Source organism: Canis lupus, chromosome 27, assembly GCF_003254725.2.
Source record: "Canis lupus dingo isolate Sandy chromosome 27, ASM325472v2, whole genome shotgun sequence".
NCBI classification, from domain to species: Eukaryota; Metazoa; Chordata; class Mammalia; order Carnivora; family Canidae; genus Canis; species Canis lupus.
In genome coordinates this window covers 6,516,592-6,527,886 of record NC_064269.1, presented here as the reverse complement: position 1 = coordinate 6,527,886, position 11,295 = coordinate 6,516,592, and the positions used below count along the sequence as shown (strand labels likewise).

General features: G+C 42.2%; 1 protein-coding gene across 1 annotated transcript; it reads right to left on the bottom strand.

The window, feature by feature from the left end:
• Positions 1 to 787: 787 nt before the first annotated feature.
• LOC112678142 (olfactory receptor 10AD1-like) lies at positions 788 to 3,299 on the bottom strand. Its single transcript, XM_025477247.2, has 2 exons — positions 3,276 to 3,299; positions 788 to 1,956 (listed from the first exon to the last, which is right to left on the bottom strand). Exons 1-2 carry the CDS (start codon positions 3,297 to 3,299, stop codon positions 925 to 927), a joined length of 1,056 nt encoding a protein of 351 aa, XP_025333032.1. The 3' UTR covers positions 788 to 924.
• Positions 3,300 to 11,295: the final 7,996 nt, after the last annotated feature.

Below are 11,295 nucleotides of genomic sequence, written 5' to 3'. Positions count from 1 at the left end.
AGATGTGAGCAGAGTCTCAAGAAATGTAGTGTATTATAAATAAAGCAAGACATAAGAAGGAATCTTCATGAAGAAAAGGGAAACATTTAAACTGCACAACAGGCATCCAGCCAGTGACAAAGTTTTCCAGTGGAAGCAAACAAATGCACAAATAAGTTAAAGTGTTCATTTTATATTCTATTTATAAAACACAAATGTCACTGGAAGCTTCTCTGACCCTAGGAGATTTTATTCTATAACCCCCACTCCCGGTTTATACTCTGGGGAACTGGGTGCTCTCCTTAGCCTTCTTGCTCTTGCTTCTGCCCTCCCACCTCCCCATTTATAATTCACATGTATTTGGCATAGAGCTCCTCCTCTTGCTTCCTTTAAGGAGTAATCCAAATCTCTGCAGTTCTTATTTTTTCTGGGAACTTCTTGCATAATTTTGATGCCATCATATAGGGATAATATTGTACAACTCTTTGCATAGTTGTCCCACTCACTGCTTTTCACTTAACTTCTATACATCACTCTATTTGCCTCATGGGTCTCACTACGCTATCTTCTCAAAGATGAAATACCAGTAATTGCTTTCGTACTAGAAGTAAATGTCCCAAACAATGGGCTAGCCTTCCTTCTCTTTAGGAGGCTACTACATTTCACATAATTTGAGAATAAACTTTTCCATTTCATTACACTTGCCACTTCATATGGACATGTATTAGTAGGAGAACTTGGAAGGATTAATTGATATTGGGAGTAAAATCAGACAGATGAGCATTAAACATCAACAGGATTTTCCAAGTCTGGTGCTAGTAAGAAGAAAATGATAAATGCTTTTTCCTGGAGTCTATCAGTGTTGGTGAGTTGCCCAATTGTCAAGGCTTGGTGAAGGAGCTTCTCTTTCTGGAGGCTTCCCACTAGACAGATTCAATACTCAGTCTAAGCCAGGCTGGTCCTCCCAAGGGCCCTCACCATGGCTCCCTTCATTTCCTTGTTTCGAAAACTATAGATGATGGGGTTGCACATGGGGGTGATGATGGTGTAGAGGAGGGAGAAAGGCTTGTCTTTGTCAGGGCCATGTGTGCTGCGAGGGTTCATATAAGAGAACATGGCAGAGGTGTAGAAAAAGATGACCACAGTCAGATGGGAGGCACAAGTAGAGAAGGTCTTCCCTCGACCTGAGGAGGAGGCTCTTCCAAGGATGGAGGCCAGGATGCGGGCATAGGAGATGACAATGAGCACCATGGGGCTGAGTAGCACCACGATTGCATCGGCAAAGATCATTCTCAGACTAAATTGGGGGTCTCCACAAGACAGGGCAATCACTATGGGGGCCTCACAGAAGAAGTTCTCTATGTGGTTGTCTCTACAGAAGGGATTCCGGAATGACATATACTCAAGAAAGATGCCATTGATCAGCCCAAAGAGCCAGGCAGTACTCACCAGCTTCACACAGACCTGCCGGCTCATGATCTGGGCATAGCTGAGTGGGTGGCAGATAGCAACATAACGGTCATAGGCCATAAAAGCCAAGAGGATGCACTCAGCCACACCCACACAGAAGACCAAGTACATCTGGGTCAAGCAAGAGACAAAAGAGACAATGTGGTTCTTGACCACCAAGTGGATCAGCATCTGCGGGATAGTGGTGGTGATGAAGCAGACATCCAGGAAGGACAGGTGGCCAAGGAAGAAGTACATGGGGCTGTTGAGCCTGGGGTCTGTCCAGGTGATGAAGATGATGAGGCCATTCATGGCCATGGCAAGGCTGTAGAGGGCTAGGAAGAGGACAAAGAGTAATGCCTGAGTGGAAGAGGAGCTCTGCTCAAAGCCCACGAGGATGAACTCTGTTACTGTGCTGCCATTCCTTAGGTCCACTGTCTTGGACCTGCTTGAGGAGGGAGGACAGGAAAGCACAGGTGAGATAGTTTGTAGGGAATGTAAGGTACTCACTTGAGCCCAGAGACCCAGCTATAAAAGAACGATGAATGGTGGCAAATGATTTAGAACTTTAGGAATCATGTAATTGACAATGTTGTGGGGAGTGAGGATACCAGGGTCACCACAGGCTGCATACATGGAATTGTAATATCAAAAACTGAGGAAGCAATAGTTATACTTTATTCTGATTTGGGCAGGCCTCAAATGAAGTACCACATCTGCCCCAGGGCTGTAAACACTGAAGGATTAGCCACTCTCCAAAATGTGTTCAGAGGTGCAAAGCTAAGATGGTTGGGCCTGGTACTCACGGCAAATAAGGAAAGGTTTAAGAAAGTGAGGAACGGAGTATTTGAGGGAACAGCATGCTGGCTGTTAGCTTATAGAAGATCATATTTGGGAGATGTTTACAGACGTATTTTCCTAGAAGAAAAAAAGTGCTGAGCCTTAGTGTATGTATTTGAAATGATGAATGGGTTGAAGTTTCAGAGGAAACAATAACATTCTCCCCTTCAGCATTGCCCCTTAGGTGAGAATGATTTGCAAATCTCTGGAAACATCCATGCTTACCAGTCGTCCACTCTCTATCCAGACTCCCTCTCCCAGTGGTTGTTGCATCCACCACCCATGCTGTGCATGCAGGAGATGGGACCTAGTTCTGAGTTCTTGCATTATTACTTAATGAGAGGCAGTTTCCTACAGAGGTTGGAACACAGGGCTATGCACTGTTGGGTGGAAAGGATGCAACCATTGCCATGAGACAAGGAAAGGTATGAGTGGGCACAAATTCAGCATTTCTGGAATGGACCTTCAAAAAACTTTGATCTGTCCATTTACTTCCAGGATAAGTCTTGTTCTTTTCCCATCATCAGAGAATGAGTGTTCAGAATTCTCATGTTCTTTTCTCATTATTGCAACTTTTAGGAAGTCGTTATGTTCATGTTTAATTTCTCTTTCACTTTTCATCTTATCTCTGAGTTAGGATACAAGAGGGATCCCTTCCACTCTCAGATCCTTATAGATGGTTAGTATATTCCTTCTTACCCTTCAGTTCTGCCAACCACTCTTCTTCATTTTCTTTTCTCTCAGGCCTTCTCCCACACATTCTTACTCTACCTGTGTGTTAGTCTTTCCCCCTCCTTTTTGCACTTCCACTTCTCACTGTTTTCTTCTCCCTCTCCCTTTCTCATATTTGGTGTGGGTGTCTGCTATTCAGTGATCTCTGATTGGACACCCCTCTCTTCTCTGAGTCTTTAAATATTTAATGTTGCCTATCTTAATTTTAGAAGAGACCTGCCCCATTCCTGTCACTTCTTTTCACTTTGGATTCCCTCTAGGTGATTTCCTGATACCTCAAGGCAGTAGGCCATTTCCATCATCCGTACTTTGGGATGCACCCCTAGAACTTGTCCCTAGAACTCGTCTTCAGGGCCGAGAGAGGGCAGGGAGGTCCAAAAGCAATGTTTAACCGGAGAAGTGGCTTGGGATCATGGGACCAGTGGACTGTTGCGGCTGAGGTCAGAGTCTGGGCAAGGGAAGGCAGTGAGCTATGCTCCAGACAAGCCTGGGACCTGTCCAAGAAGACACTGAAGCTCAACCTAAGAAGATTCTAGGATCCATAGTAGTATATAAATGCTTATTGTGCTTCATTGTACCAGAAAGAATACCTGGTGATAAGTGGCATCTAGCCCTGGTAAATACTGGGGTTAATCAGTCAAGCATTTGTATAAATAAATAGGACAATGACTTGAAAATCACATCATACCTCATTCTGTGGGTTGGCTGGTGATGATGTTTTATCATTGAATCACTGCAGCAAATAATAGAGAAAATCTCAATGTGTCTGAATAACTGGTCCACGGAGGATGGTCTGACCTGCTGGTCCACTCTGGAAGATAGTTGTGGTGGTACCATGTCAGTTCTTCGACATTCATAATGTAGATGATGAATGTTCACTCAAAAAATACTACTACCTTGCATATGTACTGCACTTTAACTGTCACATATTCCACTTATTAATAGACATAGTTTTTCCCACTTTTCATACTATATGTTTTGACCTTCTCAAGACTTTTAATTCTATCCCAGGGCTGAGTTTTAGCACCTTGAGTAGAAAATCACACGCTCTCTTAATTGTCACTTGAAGAATCACCAGCAAGAAAATAATAAAAAAATCATATTCCTTTAGCTATAGACAATCCCTTATTATTATACAACATAAAACTTGTTCTTGTAGTTTTTTCCAAAACAGAATTTTCTGAAACTAGAAATCAGAAATTGTTGCTAAGTGGTCTGAAACTAATGGTGAACCTCTAAAATATCATTTTGTTGGTGGTCTTAATAATGGCCATAGTAATATGTAAATTGATGTCTCTCTACTTTTAGAAATATTTGTGAGATTTTGCTTATAAACCAGAAGAGGATTATGGGATTTCTTCTGCCAAGGGTGTAGATATAAAATAATTAACCATCCATGACCCCTTGGGTTTCTTGTTTAAAGAGTCTAGTGTATGTAACCTCATTTAAATTCATAATAATATATTAAATACTTCATATACGCCATGAGTTTTTATTGTAATTTAATTATTTAATCTAATCTAATCGAAGAACCTCTGGTAAGTTATGTTGGCAATGCAGTTGAGCAGAGTTTGGCAAGGAGAGAGGAACAGGGAGGAAGTTTTCAGCTGTGGGTCCAGATTGGCTTCAGAATGGTTAATTACACATACTGTTCTGATTCCTTTTAGAACTACTTGCAAGGAAGATATAATTTTTCAAAAATTCCAAGAGCCTCTCTGCAGGGCAGTGATTTGTGTTGGAGGTGCAGCCAATAGGATGGTGGGAGTAGGAGTATTTATGTGGCTTACCCCTTATGACTTAATGGGTTAATCATAGACTTAATGGGGTAAGAGAATACAATGCTAGATACTGTTAGGGGTGGGTAGGTAAGGAATAAGTTCTTCCATATTCCCGATGTTTCCTTCCACAGGGCTGAAACTGTGATAACATAACATTCTTGACCTTTCTCTTCGTCATTCGCACCCTCCCATGGGGAGTGGAGTGGCTTACTGAATTGGTGATTTTAGGAGAAATCAAGCATGAGTTTTCTATACCTTTCCTCTCACTTTCCCCTTGGGAGTGAGTGGCCTTCTTCAGAGCAGACTCTATCCGTGGTTAGAGAGACTTTGTGGTTGTATAGTCCTGCCAGTTACAGGGCAATAGGTTTGTCTGTTTAACTCTGCTTCTGGATTAGGAAGCCCAATTGCTGGAATGTCTGCTTTGTTATAATAAAGGTGCTGTTTTAGCCTCTACCTGCAAACTGTCTCACTGCTCAGATGATTCAGAACCAGATGGGAAGAGCAGTGTTATTTGCTGGACCCCTCAAAATCCCTACTGGTATTAGCAGTAGCTTAATCACATATATGGAAATAAAATTCAAAGAAAGAAATGTGATAGAGCTTTGATTAAAATGACAAGAAACCATGAGTGACAATGATGTCTGAGATGATCCCGAGAGGGAAAGTTCTGCTGATAGAAATATGCTGAATTCTTAAAGTACAGCGCTGGTGAGTTAAGGGAGAGAAAAGTATATTCCATGATCACAGGAACACAAAGAACAAAGTCTGCTTTTTTAGACTAGATTGATGGGAAAATGTTACAAAAACATTTAAGTTTAGGACAAGCACAAATGGTAGTTAGAGGAACTTTCTGTCCCACAAGGGCTTTAAACAATGATACAAGTGCCTCAGGGTCTAGGTTCCCGGTCTGTAGGTTTTATTTCAATGAAAGTCCAGTATGTCATGTCTGGTTTAGACTTGGTCCAGTACAAAGACAGAGGACACACACCCAGCCTGAATCGTTATCAGTGTCCTCAGGAGGATCAATGATTCCTCCTCCTAACCTCCTTTCTTAGTTAATGGTATTATTTGAACCCTTAGTACTTTAAATCAGAAACCACAAAGTCACCTTGCACTCCCCTTTTTCTAACCCCCATATTATATTAAGTCCAGATAATCTCCCCTTACCCTCCTACAGACACCCTGAAGTGCAGCCACAGCTCACATTCCCCCACAAACACCATAATTGTCTAGGCCTTCAAGTATCTGTATATGCTCTTCTGTCTTTCAGAAATTCACTCTTCATGCATTTTCTCTATTCAGCAAAATCTTGCCTTTACAAGACCAACCTCAAGTCCGCATTGCATAATTGAAGCCTTCTGCCACTCTTGCCCAGTTCTGCCCATCTGAAGTTTCACTTGTTCCTGCAGTTCTAGAGGAAACACTGATTACATGCTATTTAATCTCTGTCTTTCTATTATGAGCTCCATAACCACAGACATTATACATCCATATCTCTGGGAAGACTGCCTAGCACATAGCAGTCTTCAAATACATTTACTGAAAGAATAGTAGAATAAATGACCACCTGAATTCCAACTTTCTACATTATTTAATGTTGCCAGTGACATCAACTTTAGAAATAAACTTCCATAAACCTGTTTTTTTCCTTATAAAATGAGGAAAAACACATTTATCTGTATGGTTGTTTGAAGATTACCAGGAAATTTATTCATTCAATCAAAAATGTGTGTGCATGTCCCAAGAAACAAAGAATCGAAATGGGCAGAAGACATGAACAGGAATTTCTCCAAAGAAGACATACATATGGCCAACAAGCACATGAAAAAATGCTCCACATCGTTTGTCATCAGGGACATATAAGTCAAAACCACAATGAGATACTGCCTCACACCAGTGAGAATGGTGGAAATTAACAAGGCAGGAAACAACAAATATTGGACAGGATGTGGAGAAAGGGGAACCCTCTTGAACTGTTGGTGGGAATGCGAACTGGAAAACAGTGTGGAAGTTCCTCAAGAAGTTAAAAATAGAGCTACCCTAGGAGCCATCAATTGCACTATTGGGTATTTACCCCAAAGATACTGATGTAGTGAAATGTCAGAACGCCTGAGCCCCAATGTTCATAGCAGCAATGTCCACAATAGCCAAACTGTGGAAAGAGCCAGATGTCCTTTGATAGGTGAATGGATAAAGAGTATGTGGTATAGGCCACCAGCAAGATGGCAGAGGAGTAGGGTCGTCATCTCACCTGTCCCCACCAAATTACCTAGATAACTTTCAAAACATCCTGAAAACCTACAAATTCGACCTGAGATTTAAAAAGAGAACATCAGGAAAGCTAAGAAAAAAAGAGTTTTCGCTTCTAACATGGTAGGAAGGTGGAAAAAAAAAAATAATCGAGCAGGGAGGGACACCCTGAGGAGCTGGGCTAAAGCCCTGCGGGAAAGCCTCTGGGACAGGAGAGCCCAGCCCCGGAGAAGCAGGAACTTTAAATATCCACACTGGATTCTTCCCAGATGGAAAGGCACTTAGCAGGGAAATCGAGTAGAATCGCAGGAGGGGCAGTGGAGACTCCAGTCTCCTGGAGCCACTAACAGAAGTGCGCCGGGGGTAGAGTGCACCGATCTCGGTAAAGGGCTGGAGCGTGCACCCAGTGGGGCTGTGGAGAGAAGCCCGTGGATCAGGCGGGGGCTGCGGGCGGAGGGGGCTGCACCCTGCTGCCTTTGGGGCCAGAGCCCGGAGCGATTCCAGCAGCACAGGCCCCGGATCCCAGGGCTCCAGGTGGACACAGCCCAGGGTCCTGCGCTCCCCCCGGGACAGGCGGAGGCGGGGAGGGCACAGGACAATGAGGACGCTCCAGCCTCCTGGTGGCCCCCAAGCTAGATCAGCACCCCGCCACCCCGGGAGCATCCAGGCCAGTGTGGACTGGGTGGGAGCTGTGGTAGTTTCCGCGGGAGCTGACTCCAAGGCTGGAGAGCTGGCCGCCGCCACTGTTCTTGTTCCTCCTGGTGTGCCTGGGATGGAGCGGGGCTGCGAGGGAGCAGGGGCCTCACGGGGTATACAGCTCCCACTGAGCCCAGCACCCAGCGGGGGGGGGGTGGGGCATCTCCCCCAGGTGCACACACCTGAGAATCAGCACAGCAGGCCCCTCCCCCAAAAGACCTGCTGGAAGGACAAGGGAAGACCAAATGTTTGATCCAGCAGCGCTGGAAAGCTCCAGATGAAATCAAGGGATTTACAGTATATAGAAATAGAGGATACTCCTTTGATTTTTTTCTTCCTTTTTCCAGTATAACTCGTTTTTATATCAGACTGGAAGGGAAGGGAGAAGAAATGGGTAGGAAATATCAAAAAGGGAGACAGAACATGAAGACTCCTAACTCTGGGAAACGAACTAGGGGTGGTGGAAGGGGAGGGGGGTGGGGGGTGGGGGTGAATGGGTGACGGGCACTGAGGGGGGCACTTGATGGGATGAGCACTGGGTGTTATTATGTATGTTGGCAAATTGAACACCAATAAAAATAAATTTATTATTTAAAAAAAGGAAAAGAAAAAAATTTCCAATTTTTTTCTCTTTTCCCATCTTGACTATAATACTTTACCAGGTCTTCATTTTTAAGATTCTTCCTTTTTGACTTTCATATTTCTACAAATTACAGGTCCTAGATACATTTTCCACTCTAGAATCCCCTCAACATACTCAACTTAATTTTGGGAGATATACAAGATATGTTTTTTGTGTGTTTGTTTGTTTTGTTTTTTGTTTTCTCTGCCTCATTTTGTTCTACAGTGGTGGAAGTTAATACCTTCTAAAACATGACCAGCACGCACCTGGAACCAACTGGTATAACGTGCTTGTTCATTCTGTGAGATTCCTCATTCCCCTTCTGCCCCCCTGTTATCTCATTTATGTTTTGGTGGTCAAAGTTTGTGGCCCTCTACAAGTATTTCTGGTTTATATAAATTTGGACTGAGCATCTTCTAACATACAGAACTTAATATACTCAGAACCAATAGGATCAGCCTCTAGGACCCCTCAGGTAGACTACATTCTCGCTCCACTACTACTTTGTCACCACCACCTCTCCCAGACCCTCCTCCTTTTTTTTCTTCTCTTTTTTTTCCCCCCTCTGTACTTTTGGTTTTTTCTCTTTTCTTTTTTTCTCTTCTTCTTTGGGGTTCTTGGCCTTTTATTTTTTACTACTTTGTTTTAAAATTTGTTTTTCACTTTAGTGGTCCTTTTGTTTTATTTCGTTCTGATCTTTGTTTTCAATTTCTGGTCTCTGATCTCATCAGAATCATCTAGGGTGAAATTTACTTAAGTCATGGTTGATATTCTTTACTCAGCCTACTCATTCAGCCACTGTGCACTGAGCAAAATGACTAGAAGGAAGAACTGAACACAAAAGAAAGAATCAGAAATGTACTCTCTGCCACAGAGTTACAGAACTTGGATTACAATTCGATGTCAGAAAGCCAATTCAGAAGCACAATTAAAAAGCTACTGGTGGCTCTGGAAAAACGCGTAAAGGAATCAAGAGACTTCATGACTGCAGAATTTAGATCAAATCAGGCCAAAATTAAAAATCAATTAAATAAGATGCAATCCAAACTGAAGGTCCTAAAGACAAGAATTAATGAGGTGGAAGAAAGAGTGAGTAACATAGAAGACAAGTTGATGGCAAGGAAGGAAGCTGAGGAAAAAAGAGAAAAACAATGAAAAGACCACGAGGAAAGGTTAAAGGCAATGAATGATACCCTCAGAAGGAAAAAAATCTATGGATAATTAGGGTTGCAGAGAGTGCCGAGGGGGCCAGAGGGCCAGAAAGTATATTTGAACAAATCATAGCTGAGAACTTCCCTAATTTGGGGAGGGAAATGGATATTCAGATCCAGGAGATAGAGAACTCCCCCCCTAAAATCAATAAAAACCGTTCAACACCTCAACATTTAATAGTGAAACTCGCAAATTCCAAAGATAAAGAGAAAATCCTTAAAGGAGCAAGAGACAAGAGATCCCTAACTTTGTTTAGGGATCCCTAACTTTGATCTTTGGGGAGAAATGGGGAGAAATATTAGATTAACAGCAAACCTCTCCAGAAAGACCTGGCAGGCCAGAAAGGGCTGGCAGGATATTCAGGGTCCTAAATGAGAAGGACATGCAGCCAAGAATACTCTCTTCAGCAAGGCTCTCATTCAGAATAGGAGAGATAAAGAGCTTCCAAGATAGGCAGACACTGAAAGAATATGTGACTGCCAAACCAGCTTTTGCAAGAAATATTAAGGGGGACCCTGTAAGAGAAAGAGGAATCTCAAAGAAATAATCCACAAAAACAGGGACTGAATAGGTATTACGATGACACTAAATTCGTATCTTTCAATAGTAACTCTGAAAGTGAATGGGCTTAATGATTCCATCAAAAGAGGCAGGCTTTCAGACTGGATAAAAAAGTAAGACCCATCTATTTGCTGTCTACAAGAGACTCACTTGAGACCTAAGGACACCTCCAGCCTGAAAATGAAAGGTTGGAGAACCATTTACCATTCAAACAGTCTTCAAAAGAAAGCAGGGGTAGCAATCCCCATATCAGATAAATTAAAGCTTATCCCAAGGACTATAGTAAGAGATGAAGAGGGCCACTATATCATACTTAAAGGATCTATCCAACAAGAAGACCTAACAATCATGAATATTTATGCCCCTAATGTGGGAACTGTCAAGTATATCTATCAATTAGTAACCAAAGTAAAGACATACTTAGATAATACACTAATACTGGGAGACTTCAACATGGCACTTTCTGCAAATGACATATCTTCTAAGCACAACATCTCCAAAGAAATAAGAGCTTTAAATGATATGCTGGACCAGATGGATATCACAGATATTTCCAGAACTTTGCATCTGAACACAACTGAATACACATTCTTCTCAGGTGCACATGGAACATTCTTCAGAATAGACCACATACTGGGTCACAAATCAGGTCTCAACTGATACCAAAAGATTGGGAATGTCCCCTGCATATTTTCAGACTACAATGCTTTGAAACTAGAACTCAATTACAAGAAGAAATTCAAATACGTGGAGGTTAAAGAGCATCCTGCTAAAAGATGAAAGAGTCAACCAGAAAATTAGAGAAGAATTAAAAAGATTCATGGAAACTAATGAGAATGAAGATACAACCATTCAAAATCTTTGGGATACAGCAAAAGCAGCCCTAAGAGGGAAATACACCGCAATACAAGCATCCCTCAAAAAACTGGAAGAAACTCAAATACACAGGCTAACCTTGCACCTAAGGGAACTAGGGAAAGAACAGCAAATAAAACCTACACCAGCAGAAGATGAAAGTTAATAAAGATTTGAGCAGAACTCAATTAAATAGAGACCAGAAGAACTGTAGAACAGATCAACAAAACAAGGAGTTGGTTCTTTGAAAGAATTAATAAGATACATAAACCACTAGCCAGCCTTATTAAAAAGAAAAAAGACTCAAATAATAAAATCATG

Excerpts from the sequence above, each read along its gene's own strand:
- LOC112678142 (XM_025477247.2), bottom strand. The coding sequence starts at position 3,299 with ATGGAAATGGCCTACTGCCTTGAG. Across the intron at positions 1,957-3,275 it reads AAATGGCCTACTGCCTTGAG|CTGGGTCTCTGGGCTCAAGT; the intron begins GTATCAGGAAAT and ends GTTCTTTTATAG.